This window comes from Agelaius phoeniceus, chromosome 1 (genome assembly GCF_051311805.1).
Source record: "Agelaius phoeniceus isolate bAgePho1 chromosome 1, bAgePho1.hap1, whole genome shotgun sequence".
NCBI lineage: Eukaryota > Metazoa > Chordata > Aves > Passeriformes > Icteridae > Agelaius > Agelaius phoeniceus.
Genome location: NC_135265.1, coordinates 154,421,645 through 154,443,211, shown reverse-complemented (window position 1 = coordinate 154,443,211; position 21,567 = coordinate 154,421,645). Strand labels below are relative to the sequence as shown.

The following is a 21,567-nucleotide window of genomic DNA, read 5'->3' as shown; positions in this document are numbered from 1 at the left end:
GGGGCGGATGTGGATCGGGAATCGGGATTGGGGTCTGGTATCGGGATTAGGACCGGGATTGGGGTCGGAAATTGGGGTCGGGGATCGAGGGAGGCTCCGAGGGCATCCCAGAGCCGCCTCAGAGCGAACCTCCCGCTCCCGCCAAGCGCCAGCCAATGGGAAGGCAGGGATTCTTGATTGACATTGAATCGAGCCAATGGGAAGGCGGATGTAGAAGCCCCCGCCCTCCTCGCGTTGGACCAATGAGAATTAAATACCATATTGACAGACAGCTGTAAGAGCGAATTAAAGGAAAGGATTCAACCCCTAAGGAGGGTTTTGCCCGCTGATTGGTTCCCACAACGAGGAAACACGGAAGTAAACCTTCCGTACGAGCTGGGGGCCAATAGGGCCTGCGGGCGGCCGTGGAGGGGGAGGGTGGGGGTGTAGGGCATGTGGATCGGGAATCAGGATTGAGACCGAGATTGGGGTCTGGGATCGGGATTAGGACCGGGATTGGGGTCGGAAATTGGGGTCGGGGATGGAGGGAGGCTCCGGGGGGGCCTCAGAGACGCCTCAGAGCGAACTTTCCGCTCCCGCTAAGCGCCAGCCAATAGAAAGGCGGGTATTAGTGATTGAAAGCAAATTGAGCCAATAGAATGGCGGACGTAGAAGTGCCCGCCCGCTTCACCTTGGACCAATGATAATTTATTAAAATATTGACAGACAGCTGTAAGACCCAATTAAAGAAAAAAGTTCAGCCCCTAGGGCGGGTTTTGCCCGCAGATTGCGTGTTACAAAGAGCATACACGGAAGTGGATCTTCCGTAAGGGCTGAGGGCCAGCGGAGGCTGCGAGTGGGTGCTGCCATATGGATCGGGAATCGGAATTGGGACCGGGACTGGGGGCGGAGTTCGGGATTAGGATCGGGATTGAGGTCGGGAATTGGGTTCGAGGATTGATGGAGAATCCGGGGGGACCCCAGAGCCGCCTCAGAGCGAACTTCCCGCTTCCCACCAATGGGAAGGCAGGGATTAGTGATTGACAGCAAGATGAGCCAATGGGAAGGCGTATTAGAAGCTCCCGCCCTCCCGTCTTGAACGAATGAGAATTTATTAAAACATTGACTGACAGATGTAAAAGCCAATTAAAAGAAAGGAGTACACCTGTAAGGCGGGTTTTACCCTCTGATTCGTTGTCGCAAAGAGCACACACGGAAGTGGAGCTTCCGTACGAGCTGGGGGCAGGCGGTGGCTGGGGCCGGGTGGTGAGTGGGTGGCGCCATGTGGATCGGGAATCGGAATTGGGACCGGGCCTGGGGTCTGGGATCGGGATTGGGACCGGGATTGGGGTCGGGGATCAGGAATTGGAGTCAGGAATCGAGGGCGGCTCCGAGGGGACCCCGGAGCCACCTCAGAGCGAACCTCCCGCTCCCGCGAAGCGCCAGCCAATGGGAAGGCAGGGATTACTGATTGACAGCGAAATGAGCCAATGATAGGACGGATGTAGAAGAGCCCACCCGTCTCGCCTTACTCCAATGAGAATTTTAATAAGCATTGACGGGCAGCTGTAGAAGCCAATTGAAATAAATGAATCCGCCCCTAAGGCGGGTTTTGCCCGCTGATTGGTTGTCGTAAAGAGCAGACACGGAAGTAAACCTTCCGTACGGGCTGGGGGCAGGCGGGGGCTGCCGGCGGGCAGTGATTGGGTGGCGCCATGTCGATCAGGAATCAGAACTGGAGCCGGGACTGGGGTCTGGGATGGGGATTAGGACCGGGAATGGGGTTTGGGATTGGGATAAGGACCGGGACTGGGGTCTGGGACCGGGATTTGGGGTCGGGATTTGGGGTAGGGATCAGGAATTGGGTTCGGGGATCGAGGGCGGCTCCGGAGGGACCCCAGAGCCGCCTCAGAGCGAACCTCCCGCTCCCGCCAAGCGCCAGCCAATGGGAAGGCAGGGGTTCGTGATTGACAGCGGAATGAGCCAATGGGAAGGCGAATGTAGAAGCGCCCGCCCATCTCGAGTTTAATGAGAATTTAATAAATGAGAATTTAATAAAATATTGATAGACAGCTATAAGAGCGAATTAAATTAGAAGAACCCGCCCATAAAGCGGGAATAGTTCGCTGATTGGTTGTCACAACCAGCAGACACGGAAGTGAAGCTTCCGTACGAGCTGGGGGCCAACGGGGGCTGCGGGTAGGCGGTGAGTGGGTGGCGCCATGTGGATCGGGAATCGGGATTGGGACCGGGATTGCGGTCGGGAATTGGGTTCGGAGATCGAGGGAAGCTCCGGGGGGATCCCAAAGCTGTCTCAGAGCGAACCTCCTGCTCCCGCGAAGCGCCAGCCAATGGAAAGCCAGGAATTCGTGATTGACAGCCATGTGATCCAATAAAAAGGCGGCTACAGAAATGCCCGCCTTTTTCGATTTAAACCAATGAGAATTTCATAAAACATTGACTGACAGCTGTAAGAGCCAATTAGACGGAAGATTTCAGCCTCCAAGCCGGGTTTAGCTCGCTGATTGGTTACCACTGCGAGCAAACACGGAAGTGGAGCTTCCGTAAGGGCTGGGGGCAGGCGCGGCCTGCGGGCGGGCGGTGAGTGGGGGGCGCCATGTTGGGGGGTCGCTCCGGTTCCCCCGCTTTTGGGGGTCCCTGAGGGGACTTTGGGATAATTTGGGGATCCCTGTGCGAATTTCCCGATCCCTGGAAGGGGAATTTGGGGACCTGTGGGAACTTCCAGATCCCCGGGAGGAATTTGAGATCCTTGTGGGATTTTGGGGTATCCCGTGTGGGGTGGGGAAAGTCAGGACGCGCTGGGGGTTCCCTCACAACCGCCGCCATCTTGTCCCGGCTTTTTTTTGGGATCTCCTCCCATTTGGGGTTTCTCTGGAATTTTCTGCTTCTCCATCACCCAAAGGGTCCCCAAATCCCCACAGGCCCCAAAAATCCCGGCTTTTCTTTGGGATATCCTCACATTTGGGGTTTCTCCACAATTCTTTGATCCCCAAAACCCCACAGCCCTCCTGAGACGTGCTGGGTGTCCCCTCACAACCGCCACCATCTTGTCCCAGCTTTTCTTTGGGATCTCCTCACATTTGGGGTTTCCCTAAAATTCTCTGCTTCTCCATCACCCAAAGGGTCCCCAAATCCCCACAGGCCCCCCCAAAATCCAAGTTTTTCTTTGCATTTGGGGTTTCTCTGTAATTCTTTGATCCCCAAATCCCCACAGCCCCCGCAGAGACGCGCTGGGTGTCCCCTCACAACCGCCGCCATCTTGTGCTGGCTTTTCTTTGGGATCTCCTCCCATTTGGGGTTTCTCTGGAATTCTCTGCTTCTCCATCATCCAAAGGGTCCCCAATCCCCACAGGCCCCCCCAAAATCCAAGTTTTTCTTTGCATTTGGGGTTTCTCCACAATTCTTTGATCCCCAAATCCCCACAGCCCCCGCAGAGACTCGCTGGGTGTCCCCTCACAACCGCCGCCATCTTGTCCCGGCTTTTTTTTGGGATATCCTCACATTTGGGGGGATATCTTTAGGAATTCTTTGCTTCTCCATCACCCAAAGGGTCCCCAATCCCCACAGCCCCCCAAAATCCAAGTTTTTCTTCGGGTTACTTCACATTTGGGGTTTCTCTGTAATTCTTTGATGCCCAAATCCCCACAGCCCTCCCGAGACGCGCTGGGTGTCCCCTCACAACCGCCGCCATCTTGTCCCGGCTTTTCCTTGAGATCTCCTCACATTTGGGGTTTCTCTGGAATTTTCTGCTTCTCCATCACCCAAAGGGTCCCCAAATCCCCACAGGCCCCCCAAAATCCAAGTTTTTCTTTGGGTTACTTCGCCTTTGGGGTTTCTCTGTAATTCTTTGATCCCCAAATCCCCACAGCCCTCCCGAGACGCGCTGGGTGTCCCCTCACAACCGCCGCCATCTTGTCCCAGCTTTTCCTTGAGATCTCCTCCCATTTGGGGTTTCTCTGGAATTCTCTGCTTCTCCATCACCCAAAGGGTCCCCAAATCCCCACAGGCCCCCCAAAATCCAAGTTTTTCTTTGGGTTACTTTGCATTTGGGGTTTCTCTGTAATTCTTTGATCCCCAAATCCCCACAGCCCCCCCGATGGATTCCCTCCTCTTCCTCTGCGCCCGCCGCGTCGTCGCCCAGCGCCCTCTTCCCGCCCTTCCCGCCGATCTCCACCCCATCCTCTTCCAAGCGGCGTTCCTGGACGGGAGGCCCCTGGTGCTGCGGGATTTGGTGGCCGCTTGGCCGTTCCCGGTGCTCAACTTCCAGCGGCTGGTGGGGCGCCGGGAGCTGCTGCGGGACCATCCCTGCAAGCTCTGCGTCCAGGCCGTCATCCTGGCCGTGGTGGCGCAGCTGCGGCGGCAGCTGGAGGAGCCCGGCCACGACGCCAGGTGGGTCCTGGGCAGCGCGGGGACGGGGGCGCCTCCGAGCCTGCGGCGCCTCCATCGCTCTGGGGGGCTCCTGATGGGTTTTGATGGTTTCCTTCTTGTTTGTGATATTTCCTTCCCATTTTTGGTTTTGATGGTTTCTTGCCACTTTAGATGGTTTTTCCTTGACAGTCCCATCCCATTTTTGATGGTTCCTTCACATTTTTGATGGTTTCCTAATGTTTTTGATGGTTCCTTGCTGGTTTTGATGGTTCTTTCCCATTTTTGATGGTAACTTCCCATTTTTGATGGTTTCTTGCCATTTTAGATGGTTCCTTCCTGGACAGTCCCATCCTGTTGTTGATGGTTCCTTCCCATTTTTGATGGTTCCTTCCAGTTTTTCATGGTTCCCTCCTGTTGTTAATGGTTCCTTCCTGGTTTTAATGATTCCTTCCAGTTTTTGATGGTTTCTTCCCATTTTTGATGGTTTCTTGCCATTTTAGATGACTCCTACCTTGACGGTTCCTTCCCATTTTTGATGGTTTCTCCTTGGTTTTGATGGTTCCTGCCCATTTTTGATGGTTCCTGCCCATTTTTGATGGTTTCTCCTTGGTTTTGATGGTTCCTGCCCATTTTTGATGGTTCCTGCCCATTTTTGATGGTTTCTCCTTGGTTTTGATGGTTCCTGCCCATTTTTGATGGTTCCTGCCCATTTTTGATGTTTTCTTGCCACTTTAGATGGTTCCTTAACAGTTCCATCCCGTTTTTGATGGCTTCTTTCTGTTTTCCATTGTTCCCTCCAGTTTTTCATGGTTTCCTTTTGTTTTGGATGGTTTCCTTCTTGTTTTTGATGTTTTTTTCCTGGTTTTGATAATTCCTTCCCATTTTTGATGGTTCCTTCCCATTTTTGATGGTTCCTCCCATTTTGGAGAGTTTCTCCATGTTTTTAATGCTTCAGTCCCATTTTTGATGCTTTCCTTCCCATTTTGGATAGGTTCTTCCTTTTTTTTGATTGTTTTGTGCCGTTTTTGATGGTTTCCTCCAGTTTTTCATGCTTTCTTTTTGGTTTTGATGGTTTCTGCCCATTTTTGATGGTTCCTTGCCACTTTAAATGGTTCTTTCCTTGACAGTCCCATCCCGTTTTTGATGGTTCCTTCCCATTTTTGATGGTTCCTTCCAGTTTTTGATGGTTCCTTCCAGTTTTTGATAGTTCCTTGACATTTTTGATGGTTTCCTCCCATTTTTGATGGTTCCTTCCCTTTTTTGATGGTTCCTTCCTGTTTTTGATGGTTTCCACCATTTTTTCATGGTTTTTGTTTTTGATGGTTTCTTCTTGTTTCTGATGGTTCCTTCCCGTTTTTAATGGTTTCCTTTTATTTTTGATGGTTTCTGCGCATTTTTGATGGTTCCTTCCGATTTTTGATGGTTCCTTCCCATTTTTAAAGGTTTCCTCCCGTTTTTGATGGTTTCTTGCCACTTTAGATGGTTCCTTCCTTGATGGTTCCATCCTGTTTTTAATGGTTCCTTCCCTTTTTTGATGGTTCCTTCCTGTTTTTGATGGTTTCCACCATTTTTTCATGGTTTTTGTTTTTGATGGTTCCTTCCTGTTTCTGATGGTTTCTTCCCATTTTTAATGGTTTCCTTTTATTTTTGATGGTTCCTTTTTTGTTTTGATGGTTCTTTCCCATTTTTGATGGTTTCCTTCCATTTTTAATGGTTTCTTTCCTCCCGTTTTTGACGTTCCCTCCCATTTTGATGCCTCCTTCCCAAATTTTCCAGCCTACGCGTTCTGGACATCACCGGCCTCCCCGACTCAGCACCCGGCCGCGCTCCGGACGGGATGAGCGTCTGGTCGGGCACGGTGGCTTTGGCCAAGGCTTGCGTGGAGGTGTCCAAGCACCAGCGGGAATTCCAGCGGCGCGGATCCAAGCGGCACAAAGGCCGCTCCGGAGCCGCCACGGCCGCGGCCGCTCCGCAGCCCCCGGGCGTGGACGTGCACGCCGACCTGTTCGTCAACGGAACGTCCTACGGGATCCTGCGCGACGCGCTCCAGACCGGAGCCGCCGGCCCGCTGCGCCTCAAGTGCCGCGAGCTCCAAGCCGAGGAGCTCTCGGCGTCCGGGATCGTGGCTTTGCTGGAATCCTTGGACCCGTCCTTCCTGCGGAGGGTGGATCTGAGATTCAACAACTTGGGGTTGACCGGGCTCTCGGTGATCCTGCCGCACCTCTCGCGCTTCCCGGAGCTGCGCAGCCTCAAGCTCCAGTACAGCAACGTGGACGTGCGGCGCCCCACGCCGGAATCGGCCATCGGGATCCGCTGCCTGGCCGGGCAGCTGGGAATGCTGCCCAGCCTCCGCGAGCTCAACCTGGGATCCTCCCGGCTCTCCGGGAACCTGCGCCAGATCCTCTGGTGAGCTCCCGGCGCAGCGGGGCCTGGCCGGGCCCTTCCCGCGCTCCCGGGGGATTCCCAAGGGTTGGGGGTCCCGGGGGTCTTTCCCAGCCTGAGTGATCCCGTGGCTCCAGGATTTCGTTATCCCCATGTTCCCATGATTCCTTTATCCCAATAGTTCATGACTCAGTGATTCCATGGTCCCATCATTCCATGATCTCAAAATTCAGTGACTCCAGGATTCTCCAAGGCTGAACTTGATGATCTTGGAGGTCTTCTCCAGTCTTAGTGACTCCATGGTTCCAGGATTTCATTATCCCAACATTCCCGTGATCCCATCGTCCCAATATTTTATGACTCAACAATTCCATCATCCCATAATTCCAAGATCCCACAATTCCTTAATTTCAAGATTCCCAAAGGTTGGGCTTGATGGTCTTGAGCATCTTTTCCAGCCTGAACTATCCCATGATTCCAGGAATTCATCATCTCATTGTTCCCATGATTCCATTGTCCCAATAGCTCATGGCTCAGTGATTCCATGATCCCATCATTCCAAGATCCCAGGATTCTCCAAGGCTGAACTTGAAGGTCTTGGAGGTCTTCTCCAGTCTTAGTGACTCCATGATTCCAGGATTTCATTATCCCAACATTCCCATGATCCCATCATCCCAATATCTTATGACTCAATGATTCCATCATCCCATAAATTGAAGATCCCACAATTCCTTAACTTCAAGATTCCCAAAGGTTGGGCTTGATGGTCTTGGAAGTCTTCTCCAATCTCAATGATCCCACGATTCCCGGAATTCATCATCTCATTGTTCCCATGATTCCATGGTCTCAATAGCTCATGGCTCAGTGATTCCATGATCCCATCATTCCAAGATCCCAGGATTCCCAAAGGCTGAACTTGGCAATCTTGGAAGTCTTCTCCAATCTTAGTGACCCCGTGATTCCAAGATGTTACTGTCCCAATATTCTGTTATCCTGAGATTTTATGACTCAACGATTCCATTATCCCACAATTCCACGATCCCACAATTCCAGGAGTCTCAGAGGTCAGGCTCGATGGTCCTGGGGGTCTTTCCCAGCCTGAGTGATCCCGTGGTTCCAGGATTTCATTATCCCCATGTTCCCATGATTCCCTTATCCCAATAGTTCATGACTCAGTGTTTCCATTGTCCCATTATTGTTCCAAGATCCCAAAATTCAGTGATTCCAAGATTCTCCAAGGCTGAACTTGATGGTCTTGGAGGTCTTCTCCAGTCTTAGTGACTCCATGGTTCCAGGATTTCATTATCCCAACATTCCCATGATCCCATCAGCCCAATATCTTATGAATCAATGATTCCATCATCCCATTAATTCCAAGATCCCATAATTCCTTAATTTCAAGATTCCCAAAGGTTGGGCTTGATGGTCTTGGAAGTCTTCTCCAATCTTAGCCCCAAGATTCCCGGAATTCATCATCTCATTGTTCCCATGATTCCATTGTCCCAATAGCTCATGGCTCAGTGATTCCATGATCCCATCATTCCAAGATCCCAGGATTCCCAAAGGCTGAACTTGGCGATCTTGGAAGTCTTCTCCAATCTTAGTGACCCCGTGATTCCAAGATGTTACTGTCCCAATATTCTGTTATCCTGAGATTTTATGACTCAACGATTCCATTATCCCATAATTCCACGATCCCACAATTCCAGGGGTCTCAGAGGTCAGGCTCGATGGTCTTGGGGGTCTTTCCCAGCCTGAGTGATCCTGTGGTTCCAGGATTCCGTTATCCCCATGTTCCCATGATTCCCTTATCCCGATTGTTCGTGACTCAGTGATTCCATTGTCCCATCATTCCAAGATCCCAGAATTCCTTGGATCCAGGATTCCCAAAGGTTGGTCTCGATGGTCTTGGAGGTCTTCTCCAATCTTAATGATCTCTTGATTCCGTGGTTTCATCATCCCAATGTTCCCATGTTCCCATGATTGCGTTATCCCGATAGTTCATGACTCAGTGATTCCATGATCCCATAAATTCCATGATCCCATAAATTCCATGATCCCAGGATTCTCAGAGGCTGAACTTGACGGTCTTGGAAGTCTTCTCCAATCTGAGCCCCAAGATTCCAGGATTCCATTATCCCAACATTCACAAGGTCCCATGGTTCTGTTATCCCAATAGTTTCTGACTCAGCAATTCCATGATCCCAGAATTCCAGGAGTCTCCAAGGTTGGGCTCAATGGCCTTTCCCAACCTGAGTGTTCCCATGACTCCAGGATTTCATTATCCCAATGTTTCCATGATTCCCATGTCCTGTTGTCCCTAAGAGTTCATGACTCAATGATTCCATCATCCCATAATTCCAAGATCCCACAATTCCTTAATTTCAAGATTCCCAAAGGTTGGGCTTGATGGTCTTGGAAGTCTTCTCCAATCTCAATGATCCCACGATTCCAGGAATTCATCATCTCATTGTTCCCATGATTCCATGGTCTCCATAGCTCTTGACTCAATGATTCCGTCATCCCATAATTTCATGATCCCATAATTCCTTGGCCCACGATTCCCAAGGTTCGGGCTCGATGGTCTTGGAGATCTTTTCCAACCTTGATGATCCCAGGTTCCCATGATCCCATTATCCCAATAGTCCATGACTCCATGATCCCACAATTCCTTGATTCCAGGATTCCTAAAGGTTGGACTTGGTGATCCCGGAGCCTTTTCCAACGTCAATGGCTCCATGGCTTCGTAACTCCATGATCCCAGAATTCCATAACTCCAGAATTCCATAACTCCATGATCCCCTTGTTTCACTACCACAATTCCTTGGCTCCATGATCCCATAATTCCATAACTCCAGAATTCCACGACTCCGTGATCCCATTGTTTCACTACCACAATTCCTTGGCTCCATGATCCCATAATCCCAGGATTCTCAGGGGTCAAACCTGATGTTCCTGGGCACCTTTCCCAACCTCAGTCATTCCACAATTCCACGATTCCTTGATCCCATAATTTGATGTTCCTCTAATATCAGACTTGATGTTCTTGGAGACCTTTCCCAACCGCAGCCATTCCATAATTCCATGATTTGATTCCACAATTCCATGACTTCCAATCCTTCAACTTGATGGTCTTGGAGAGCTTTCCCAACCTCAGCCATTCCATAATTTCATGATTGGATTCCACAATTCCATAATTCCATGATCCCATGATCCTCAGGTGTCAACCCTGATGTTCTTGGAGACCTTTCCCAACCTGAGTAATTCCATAATTCCACGATTTGATTCCACAATTCCATGACCTCATGATCCCATAATTCCATGAGTTTCAATCCTTGACCTTGATGTTCTTGGAGACCTTTCCCAACCTCAGCCATTCCATAACTCCATGATCCCATCATTCCAAGATCCCAGGATTTCTAGAGGTCAAACTCGACGGTCTTGGAGATCTTTCCACAACTTCAGCCATTCCAGAATTCCATTGCTCCATGATCCCATAATTCCATGATTCTCAAACCTTGAACTTGATGGTCTTGGAGATCTTTCCCAACCGGAGTAATTCCATGATTCCATGATCCAATCATTCCCAAATCCCAGGGTTTTCAGAGGTCAAACTCGATGTTCTTGGAGACCTTTCCCAAGCACGGTCATTCCATAATTGCACAAATGGATTCCACAATTCCATGACCTCATGATCCCATAATTCCATGATTTTGAAACCTTGAACTTGATGGTGTTGGAGATCTTTCCCAACCTCAGCCATTCCATAACCCCATGATCCCATCATTCCAAAATCCCAGGATTTTCAGAGGTCAAACTCGATGTTCTTGGAGACCTTTCCCAACCTGAGTCATTCCATAACTCCATGACCCCGTAACTCCAAAATCCCAGGATTTTCAGAGGTCAAACTCGACGTTCTTGGAGATCTTTCCCCTCATTTCCCCCCTGAATCCCAACAAATCCTCACCTGTCCCTCTTCCCTCCCTCCAGCGACCTCCAGGCTCCGTTGGAAAGCCTGGAATTGGCCTTCTGCTCCCTCGTTCCCGCCGACCTCGCCTTCCTCTCCCAAGGAGTCTCTCCATGGCTCCAGAACCCTGGGATCCCAGCATTCCGTAATCCCCATAATTCCACAATTCCATGAATTATGATCACAGATCCCATGATCCCAGAACTCCATGATCCCATCATTCCATCATTCCATGAATTTCAAAGCTTGAAGTTGATGGTCCTGGAGCTTTTCCCCAACCTCAGCCATTCCATAACTCCACGATTCCATGACCACGCAGATGCCTGACCCCATAATCTTATGGATCCATAATTCCATAACTCCATGATCCCATGATCCTCAGGTGTCGACCCTGATGGTGTTGCAGTCCTTTCCCAACCTCTGCCATTCCATAATTCCACGATTTGGTTCCACAATTCCATGACCCCCACGATCCCATAATTCCATGATTCTCAAACCTGGAGCCTGATGTTCTTGGAGACCTTTCCCAACCTCAGCCATTCCATAACTCCATGATCCCATCATTCCAAAATCCCAGGATTTTGAGAGGCCGAACTCGACGTTCTTGGAGACCTTTCCCAACTTCAGCCATTCCACAGTTCCATTGCTCCATGATCCCATAATTCCATGATTTTGAAACCTTGACCTTGATGGTCTTGGAGATCTTTCCCAACCAGAGTAATTCCATGATTCCATGATCCAATCGTTCCCAAATCCCAGGATTTTCCAAGGTCAAACTCGATGTTCTTGGAGCTCTGTCCCAACCTCAGCCATTCCATAACTCCACAATTCCATGACCACGCAAATGCCTGACCCCATAATCTTATGGATCCACAATTCCATAACTCCATGATCCCATGATCCTCAGATGTCAAACCTGATGTTCTTGGAGACCTTTCCCAACCTGAGTCATTCCATAATTCCATGATTTGATTCCACAATTCCATGACCCCATGATCCCATAATTCCATGATTCTCAAACCTTGACCTTGATGTTCTTGGAGACCTTTCCCAACCTCAGCCATTCCATAACTCCATGATCCCATCATTCCCATAATTCCAGGATTTTTAGAGGTCAGACTTGATGGTCTTGGAGATCTTTCCACAACTTCAGCCATTCCACAATTCCATTGCTCCATGATCCCATAATTCCATGATTCTCAAACCTTGACCTTGATGGTCTTGGAGTCCTTTCCTGACCTGAGTAATTCCATGATTCCATGACCCCGTAACTCCAAAATCCCAGGATTTTCAGAAGTCAAACTCGATGTTCTTGCAGCTCTGTCCCAACCTGAGCCATTCTGTAAGTCCATGATCCCATCATTCCCAAATGCCAGGTATTTTAGAGGTCAAACTCGATGTTCTTGGAGACCTTTCCCAACCTCAGCCATTCCATAACTCCGTGACCCCGTAACTCCAAAATCCCAGGATTTTTAGAGGTCAAACTCGACGTTCTTGGAGATCTTTCCCCACATTTCCCCCCTGAATCCCAACAAATCCTCACCTGTCCCTCTTCCCTCCCTCCAGCGACCTCCAGGCTCCGTTGGAAAGCCTGGAATTGGCCTTCTGCTCCCTCGTTCCCGCCGACCTCGCCTTCCTCTCCCAAAGCTTCCACGCCCCGGCCCTCAAGAGGTTGGACCTGAGCGGCCACGACTTCTCCCAAGGCCTCCTGGAGCCTCTGCGGCTGCTCCTGGAGGAAACCTCGGCCTCGCTGCTGCACCTGGATCTCATGGAATGCCGCATGGCCGACTCCCACCTGGACGCGCTGCTGCCCACGCTGCGCCGCTGCTCCCGCCTGCGCTTCCTGGGACTCTACGGCAACTCCCTGTCCACGGCCGCGCTCAAGGATCTGCTCCAGAAAACCCTGGAGCTGCCCGACCTCCACCTGGTCGTGTATCCCTTCCCCGTGGATTGCTACAAGCCGGAGCCGCCGGAGCCGCCGGAATCCGATTGGAATTTCGAGGAGCCGGTGGACGAGGAGCTTCTGGCGGCGGCCGACGCCGAGTTTTGCCGGATGCTGGCGAATTCCGGGAGGGCCGACCTGGTCTGGACTTCCAACCCCTACGGCCACGGAGCCCTGGACTTCTTCTCCTTGTGATGTGGGAAAAGCTCGGAGCCTCCGTGCTGGAAAAGCGGCTCCGCCCGAATTCCAAATCCTTCATCCCAAAATCCGCGCCTTTCCCGCCTCATCCCTGTGGTTTTTTTGCTCTTTATTTCGGTGCTTTTCCGCCTGGTTTTTGTATTTTTCCAGCTCATCCTGATGTTTTGTGGTTTGTTTTAGGGTTTTTCCATCCCATCCTGATGTTTTTCCATCCAGTTTTGATGTTTTTCCCACCCCGATCCCAAAGTTTTCCCGGAACGTTTGTTGCCGCGTCCGGAGGGGAAAAGGCCTTGGAATGCCCTTTATTCCTATGGGACGTTATTTCAGTATGAAATAAATGTTCATTAATTATTTATCAGTAATTAGTTATTGATTAATAAGCTGCCACCACCCAAATCCCCCAAGCCTTCATCCCAAATCCCCAAATCTTTCATCCCAAACCCTTCACCCCAAATTCCCAATCCTGAAATCCCCCATTCCAAATCCCCATCCCAAATCCCCAAATCCATCATCCCAAATCCCCAAATCCTTGATCCAAAGTTACCAAATCCTTCATCCCAAATCCTCAAATCCTTCTTTCCAAATTCCCCATCCCAAAGTTCCCAAATCCTTCATCTCAAATCCTTCATCCCAAATTCCCAAATCCCCAAAACTTTCATCCCAAATCCTTCATCCCAAATCCTCAAATCCTTTATCACAAATTCACCATCCCAAATCCCCAAATCCTTCACCCCAAATCCCCAAATCCTTCACCTCAAATTCCAAATTTCCAAATGCCCAAACCCTTCATCCAAAATCCCAAAATCCTCCCAAATCCTTGATCCAAAGATCCCAAGTCCTTCATCACAAATCCCCAAATCCTTGGTCTGGAGTTCCTGAATCCTTCATCCCAAATACCCCATTCCAAACCCTTCATCCTAAATTCCCAAATCCCCAAATCCTTCACCCCAAATCCTTCATCCCAAATCCCCAAATCCTTCATCCCAAATCCCCAAATCCTTGATCCAAACTCCCCAAATCCTTGGTCCAAAGTTCCCAAATCTTTCATCCAAAATCTCCCAAATCCTTCACCCCAAAATCCAAAATCCTTCATCCCAAAGTTCCCAAATCCTTCATCCCAAATCCTTCATTCCAAATCCCCCATCCCAAATCCCCAAACCCTTCACCCCAAATCCCCAAATCCTTCGTCTCAAATTCCAAATTTCCAAATGCCCAAACCCTTCATCCAAAATCCCAAAATCCTCCCAAATCCTTGATCCAAAGATCCCAAGTCCTTCATCCCAAATCCCCAAATCCTTGGTCTGAAGTTCCTGAATCTTTCATCCCAAATACCCCATTCCAAACCCTTCATCCTAAATTCCCAAATCCCCAAATCCTTCATCCCAAATCCTTCATCCCAAACTCTTCCTCCCAAATTCCCAAATCCTTTATCCCAAATCCTTAATCTGAAAACTCCCAAACCCTTCATCCCAAGTCCCCAAATCCCAAATCCTTCATCCCAAACCCCAAATCCTTCATCCCAAAACCTTCATCCCAAACCCCAAAACTTTCATCCCAAATCCCCAAATCCTTCATCGCAGATCCTCCATCCCAAATCCTTCATTCCAAATCCTTAATCCCAAACCCCAAATCCTTCATCCCAAATCCCCAAATCCTTCATCTGAAATTCCAAATTCCCAAGCCCCAATTCCTCCATCCCAAATCATCAAATCCTTGATCCCAAATCCCCAAACTCTTCGTCCCAAACCCCAAATCCTTCATCCCAAATCCCCAAATCCCCAAATCCCTCATCCTAAATCCCCAAATCCTTCATCTCAAATTCCAAATTCCCAAGCCCCAATCCCTTCATCCCAAATCATGAAATCCTCCATCCCAAATCCCCAAATGCCCCAAACCCTTCATCCCAAATCCCAAATCCTTCATCCCAAATCCCAAATCCTTCATCCCAAATCCTTCATTCCAAATCTTTCATCCCAAATCCTTCATCCCAAATCCCCAAATCCTCGATCCAAAGTTCCCAAATCCTTCATCCCAAATCATGAAATCCTCCATCCCAAATCCCCCATCCCAAATCCCCAAATCCTTCACCCCAAATCCCCAAATCCTTTGTCTCAAATTCCAAATTTCCAAATGCCCAAACCCTTCATCCAAAATCCCAAAATCCTCCCAAATCCTTGATCCAAAGATCCCAAGTCCTCCATCCCAAATCCCCAAATCCTTCATCCCAAATCCCCAAATCCTTGATCCAAACTCCCCAAATCTTTGGTCCAAAGTTCCCAAATCTTTCATCCAAAATCTCCCAAATCCCTCACCCCAAAATCCAAAATCCTTCATCCCAAAGTTCCCAAATCCTTCATCCCAAATCCTTATCCCAAATCCCCAAACCCTTCATCCCAAATCCCCAAATCTTGGTCCAAAGTTCCCAAATCCATCATCCCAAATTCCCAAATCCTCGATCCAAAGTTCCCACACTCCTCCTCCCAAATTCCCAAATCCTTTATCCCAAATCCTTAATCTGAAAACCCCAAACCCTTCATCCCAAGTCCCCAAATCCCAAATCCTTCATCCCAAATTCTTCATCCTAAATCCCCAAATCCATCATCTCAAATTCCAAATTCCCAAGCCCCAATTCCTCCATCCCAAATCATCAAATCCTCCATCCCAGATCCCCAAATCCACAAACCCTTCATCCCAAACCCCAAATCCTTCATCCCAAATCCACAAACCCTTCATCCCAAATCATCAAATCCACAAATCCTTCATCCCAAATCCTTCATCCCAAATTCCAAATTCCCAAGCCCCAATTCCTTCATCCCAAATCATCAAATCCTCAATCCCAAACCCCAAATGCCCCAAAACCTTCATCCCAAACCCCAAATCCCAAATCCCCAAATCCAAACCCTTCATCCCAAACCCCCAAATCCTTGATCCCAAATCCTTCATCCCAAATCCCCAAATCCTTCGTCTCAAATTCCAAATTCCCAAGCCCCAAATCCTCCATCCCAGATCCCCAAATCCCCAAATCCTTCATCCCAAATCCCAAATCCTTCATCCAAAATCCCCAAATCCTTCATCCCAAATCCCAAATCTTTTATCCCCAAATCCATCATCCCAAATTCCCCAAATCCTTCATCCCAAATCCCCAAATCCTTCATCCCAAATTCCAAATTCCCAAGCCCCAATTCCTCCATCCCAGATCCCCAAATCCCAAATCCTTCATCCAAAATCCCAAATCCTTCATCCAAAATCCTTCATCTCAAACCCCAAATCCCAAATCCCAAATCCTTCATCTGAAATTCCAAATTCCCAAGCTCCAATTCCTCCATCCCAAATCATCAAATCCTTGATCACAAATCCCCAAATGCCCCAAATCCTTCATCCCAAACCCCTAAATCCCAAATCCTTCATCCCAAATCCCAAAATCTTTTATTTCAAATTCCAAATTCCTCAGCCCCAATTCCTCCATGCCAAATCATCAAATCCTTGATCCCAAATCCACAAATCCTTCATTCCAAATCCCAAACCCTTGGTCCCAAATCCTTCATCTCAAATCCTTCACTCAAATCCCCAAATCCTTCATCCCAAATCTTTCATCCCAAACCCCAAATCCTTCATCCCAAATCCCCAAATCCTTCATCCCAAATTCCAAATTCCCAAGCCCCAATTCCTCCATCCCAAATCATCAAATCCTCCATCCCAAATGCCCCAAATCCTCCATCCCAGATCCCCAAATCCCAAATCCGCGATCCAAAGTTCCCAAACTCCTCCTCCCAAATTCCCAAATCCTTTATCTCAAATCCTTCATCCCAAATCCTCCATCCCAAACCCCCAAACCCTTCATCCCAAATCCCAAATCTTTCACCCCAAATCCTTCATCCCAAATCCTTCATCCCAAATCCCCAAATCCTTGATCCCAAATCCTCAAATCCCTCATCCCAAATCCCCAAATCCCCATCCCAAACCCCAACCCCTTCATCCCAAACCCCAACTGCAGGATTTAAAGTAGGATTGAGTTTTTTGGGATTTTCTGGGAATTTTCCAGCCTCCATCAAAGGAGCAGAACTGGGACAGGGAAACCCTTCCCGAAATTCCTTCCCTCCATCCCAACCCCACCCTCCACGATGGTTCCCTCGCAGTTTTGGTCGTTTTTTAGGGGTTTTTGGTGATTTTGGGGTTTTTTTGGTGATTTTTTGGGGTATTTTGGGCCTTTCTTGGTGCTTCTTTCCATCCCAACCACATCCTCCATGATGGTTCCCTCGCAGTTTTGGTCGTTTTTTAGGGGTTTTTGGTGATTTTGGGGTTTTTTTGTGGGCTTCCTTGGTGGTTTTTTTGGGGGTTTTTGTTGTTTTTTGGGGGATTTTTTGGGGCTTTCTCAGTGGGTTTTTGGGGTTTTTTTGGGAGGATTTTGGGGGTTTTTTTGGGGGTTTTTTGGTGGTTTTTTAGGGGTTTTTGGTGATTTTTTGGGGGGTTTTGGGGGATTTTTTGGTGGTTTTTTGGGGTTTTCTTAGTGTTTTTTGGGGGTTTTTTTGGTGATATTTTGGGGCTTTTTGGGGGGTTTTTTTGGTGTTTTGGGGGGTTTTTTTGGTGATTTTTTGGGGCTTTTTGGGGGGTTTTTTTGGTGTTTTGGGGGGTTTTTTTGGTGATTTTTTGGGGGTTTTCTTAGTGGTTTTTTGGGGGTTTTTTGGTGACTTTTTGGGGCTTTTTGGGGGGTATTTTTGGGGGGTTTTTTGGGGGTTTTTTTGGGGCTTTCTCGGTAATTTTTTGGGGTTTCTTTTGGTGGTTTTGGGTTTTTTGGGGGTTTTTTTTGGTGGTTTTTTGGGGTTTTTTTGGGTATTTTTTGGTGTTTTTCGGGGGCTTTTGGGGACTTTCTTGGTGGTTTTTTGGGAGTTTTGTTGGAGGTTTTTTTGGAATTTCTCGGTGGTTTTTTGGGGTTTTTTTGCTGATTTTTCGGGGTATTTTGGGCCTTTCTTGGTGCTTCTTTCCATCCCAACCCCCATCCTCCACGATGGTTCCCTCGCAGTTTTGGTCGTTTTTTAGGGGTTTTTGGTGATTTTGGGGTTTTTTTGGGGCTTTCTTGGTGGTTTTTTGGGATTTTTTAGGGGGATTTTTTGGGGTTATTTAGGTGTTTTCTTGGTGGTTTTTTTTTTGTTTGTTTTTTTTTGTTGTTGTTGTTTTTGGGGGTTTTTGATGGTTTTTTGGGGCTTTCTTGGTGGTTTTTTTGGGGCTTTCTCGGGGTTTTTTTCGGGGTTTTTTTGGTGATTTTGGGCTGGTTTTTGGTGATTTTTTTGGGGCTTTCTTGGTGGTTTTTTGATTTTTTGAGGGGATTTTTTGGGGTGTTTTTGGGCCTTCTCAGTAATTTTTTGGGTTTTTTAGGGGGATTTTGGGGGTTTTTTTTGGGATTTTTTTGGGTTATTTTGGGGCTTTCTTGGTGGTTTTTTGGGGTTTTTTTGTGTTTTTGGGGGTTTTTTTGGTGATTTTTTTGGGTTATTTTGGGGCTTTCTTGGTAGTTTTTTGGGGGTTTTTTTGCTGATTTTTTTGGTGGTTTTGGGGTTTTTCTGGAGGTTTTTTTGGGGGTTTTTTTGGTTTTTTGGGGGGCATTCTTGGTGGTTTTTTTAGGGCATTCTTGGTGATTTTTTGATTTTTTGGGGTTTTTTTGTGATTTTTGGGGTTTTCTGGGGGGTTTTTTTTGGTGGTTTTGGGGTTTTTTGGGGCATTCTCAGTAATTTTTTGGGGTTTCTTTTGGTGTTTTTGGTGGGTTTTGGGGGCTTTCTTGGTAGGTTTTTGGGGGTTTTTTTTGGTGTTTTTGGGGGTTATTTTGGTGTTTTTGGGGCTTTCTTGGTGGTTTTTTGGGTTTTTTTTGCTGATTTTTTTTGGTGGTTTTGGGGTTTTTCTGGCGATTTTTTTGGGGTATTTTGGGCCTTTCTTGATGGTTCTTTCAATGGCAACCAGCATCCTCCATGCCGCACCCAGTGAATTCCATGAGCATGGGCACACGTTTATTCCCGTTCCGGGCCCTTCACGGCGCCGCCATCGCCGCTCCCGCCTCCTCTGCCGCTCTTTCCTCCCGCAGGATTCCCAAAATCTCCCCGCGGAGCCGATGCTCCTTCCCTTGCCAAACAAAATGCGTCGGGGGCTGCCGGGGCCCGGCGCGGCAGCGAAACCCCGGGCTCAGCTCCTGCGCCAGGGCCCAGCGCACCAACCCCACGGCGCCGGCGTTGCGCGGCGCGGGGTGGTAGAGGCGCCCGTTCCGCGGGCACACCGCCAGCATCCCCGGCTGGAACGGCACCGTCAGCTCGGGCCCGGCGCCGCCGTAGGAGAGCAGGGAACTCCCGCCGGGCCCGGGCAGGATCTGGGTGAAAACCACGGGGACGTCGGCGCAGCGCAGGAAATTGCGCTCGCGGCCGCAGCGCGACACGAAGGGGAAACGCTCCTGGTAACGGCCGCAGCGGTTCCGCTCCAGGTGCCGGAAAAAGAAGGAAAGGAATCCAACGTCTGGGAGAGAGAGGGGGGAATTTGGGGGAAATCAGAGCTGGGAGTTTTGGGGTGGGTTAATGGGGTTTTTTTTTGGGGTGAGGATCGGTTGTTTTGGCGGATTTTTGAGGTTTTTTAAACGGCTCTTGGCTGGGGTTTTTTGGGTTTTCACGGAGAATTTTTGTTGGCGTTTTTGGGGTTTTTTTGGGGTGTTCTCTGTGGGTGTTTCTGGTCATTCTTGTGATGGGTTTTGGGGTTTTTTTGGTGTTATTTGACGTTTTTCAGGTAGTTTTTTATAGTGCTTTAGTAGGGGTTTTTTGGAGGATTTTTTGTGGGTTTTGGCAGTTTTTGGGTGTTTTGGACGGTTTTTTGCCTTTTTTTAAGGATTAAATCCTAATGAAGGCTGAAATCCCAATTAATAACCAAATCCTAATTAACATTCAGCTCCAAATTAACAAGGGGAATAATTAATCAGGTTAATTAGGGCGGTACCTTTGAAGCAGGTGATGAAGTTCTTGACTTTGGTGTCATCCAGGAAAAGCTGCAGAAAAAGAAGGAAAAAAGCCTCAAAAAGGTGGAGTTTTCTCCCAAAAAAATCGGGATTTTTCTCTGGAATGGGTTTGGGATCTGTCCAGGATCGTTTTGGGATCTTTTTAGGGGGATCCAGCTGGGATTTGCCCCGGGATTTTTGGGATTTTTTTTGGATCTGCTCCGAGTCCATGGAAAGGTTTTTTTTGGGATTCCTTTGGAATCTGAGTGAGATATGGCTGGGATCTGGCCAGGATCCAGCTGGGATTTGTTTGGGATTTATCTGGGTTTAATTCGAGTTTAATCGAGGTTTAATCTGGGTTTAATCTGGAATTGTTTTGGGATCTGATCAGGATCCTCCCGGGATTTCTGTGGGATCCACCCTGGGATTTTTGCGGGATCTGCCCAGAATCCAGGCGGGATCCATTGCCCAGAACCCCCTCTCCACCCCCCATCCCTTATCGATCCCTTATCGATCCCTTATCAGTTCCCCTCACCTGTCCTTGGTGATCTACGTAATAAAAATACTCGCGGATTCCAGGCTCCGGCCGCTGTCCCTGCTGGTACGGGAGCCCCGGGCGCGAGCAGAGCCGCAGCACCGCCCCCACCCTCATCGCGACAGCGAGCGCCGACCCCCGACAGGGCCGGGCCCCCTCCCTATCGCGACAGGCGACAGCGACGGCCGCGCAACCGGCGCCACCCGGAAGTGGCCGTCTGGGGGGACCGCAATGTGTGAGCACCGCGGGTGGTGCGGCAGTGAAAAGGTTCCGGGGGGAAAGCGGAAATCGAAGGAGAAGGGCCGGGGGGGGGGTCCCGCGGTTATAGGGGAGCCTATAAATCTCCAGATCCTATAGAATCCCTCTAGAGACCCCTCAGAGCTTCTCTATAGGGGCTCAGAGCCAAAAAAGCCTCAGCGACCCCATAAAAAACCCTCCATAGGCCCCTTTAGGGCTGCGCGCCCTCATAGATGCGCCCCCCCCACCGGCGGCAGCTTCCCCCCATTTTGCCCTCAGGGCCCTCAGGATCCCGGAGGCGCCGGGCAAAGCTCCCGGCTGAGGGAAAAAGTTGGAAAATGAGGCGGAAAAATCTCGGGCTGAGGTAAAAAGCAGCGGGATGAGGTAGAAAAAGACGTGGGATGGGGGGGGAGAAACAGCGGCATGAGGGGAAAATTGGAACATGAGGGGGGAAATTGGAAAATGAGGGGGGGATACCACAAAATGAGGGGGAAAATGCCAAAATTGAGGGGGGGAAAACACCAGGATGAGGGGAAAACCACTGGGATAAGGGGGGAAATGCCAAAATTAGGTGGAAAAAAAAAAAGAGGGGGATAAGCAGTGAAATGTGGTAAAACCCCCCCAAAATCAGATGAGAAGACACTGGGCTGAGGCAAAAAATATGAAAATAAGATGTAAAATCACTGGGATGAGGGAAACATTACTGGGATAAGGGGAAAACTACCAAAATGTAGTAGTTTATGTAAAAATCTGAGGGGATAAGGGCCAAAACACAAAAATGAGGTGGAAAAATATCAAAATGAGGTGGGAAAATAACGGAATAAGGCCCAAAATATTAAAATGAAGTTGAAAATGACCAGAATGAGGGAAGAAATATTGGGATAAAGTAAAAAACCTCCAAATTTAGGTGGAAAAAATCAAAACAAGGGAGAAAAACACCGGAATGAGGGGGAAAATGATGGGATGGGGGGGGAAAT

The 21,567-nt window shown here is 48.9% G+C and overlaps 2 protein-coding genes across 2 annotated transcripts; one reads left to right on the top strand and one right to left on the bottom strand.

Annotated features, from left to right (window-relative positions):
• Positions 1-2,496: 2,496 nt before the first annotated feature.
• Positions 2,497-13,219, top strand: LOC129118463 (leucine-rich repeat-containing protein 14-like). Its single transcript, XM_077189833.1, has 4 exons — positions 2,497-2,580; positions 4,089-4,389; positions 6,145-6,774; positions 12,284-13,219. The coding sequence occupies exons 2-4, from the start codon at positions 4,097-4,099 to the stop codon at positions 12,852-12,854; spliced, it is 1,494 nt and encodes a 497-aa protein (XP_077045948.1). The 5' UTR covers positions 2,497-2,580; positions 4,089-4,096; the 3' UTR covers positions 12,855-13,219.
• Positions 13,220-18,831: 5,612 nt separating this feature from the next.
• Positions 18,832-20,607, bottom strand: C1H8orf82 (chromosome 1 C8orf82 homolog). Its single transcript, XM_054632214.2, has 3 exons — positions 20,354-20,607; positions 19,821-19,869; positions 18,832-19,349 (listed from the first exon to the last, which is right to left on the bottom strand). The coding sequence occupies exons 1-3, from the start codon at positions 20,468-20,470 to the stop codon at positions 18,874-18,876; spliced, it is 642 nt and encodes a 213-aa protein (XP_054488189.2). The 5' UTR covers positions 20,471-20,607; the 3' UTR covers positions 18,832-18,873.
• Between the last annotated feature and the right edge of the window lie 960 nt (positions 20,608-21,567).

Excerpts from the sequence above, each read along its gene's own strand:
- LOC129118463 (XM_077189833.1), top strand. The coding sequence starts at position 4,097 with ATGGATTCCCTCCTCTTCCTCTGCGCCCGCCGCGTCGTCGCCCAGCGC. Across the intron at positions 4,390-6,144 it reads GAGCCCGGCCACGACGCCAG|CCTACGCGTTCTGGACATCA; the intron begins GTGGGTCCTGGG and ends CAAATTTTCCAG. Across the intron at positions 6,775-12,283 it reads AACCTGCGCCAGATCCTCTG|CGACCTCCAGGCTCCGTTGG; the intron begins GTGAGCTCCCGG and ends CCCTCCCTCCAG.
- C1H8orf82 (XM_054632214.2), bottom strand. The coding sequence starts at position 20,470 with ATGAGGGTGGGGGCGGTGCTGCGGCTCTGCTCGCGCCCGGGGCTCCCG. Across the intron at positions 19,870-20,353 it reads ACGTAGATCACCAAGGACAG|CTTTTCCTGGATGACACCAA; the intron begins GTGAGGGGAACT and ends CTTTTTCTGCAG. Across the intron at positions 19,350-19,820 it reads CTTCATCACCTGCTTCAAAG|ACGTTGGATTCCTTTCCTTC; the intron begins GTACCGCCCTAA and ends TCTCTCTCCCAG.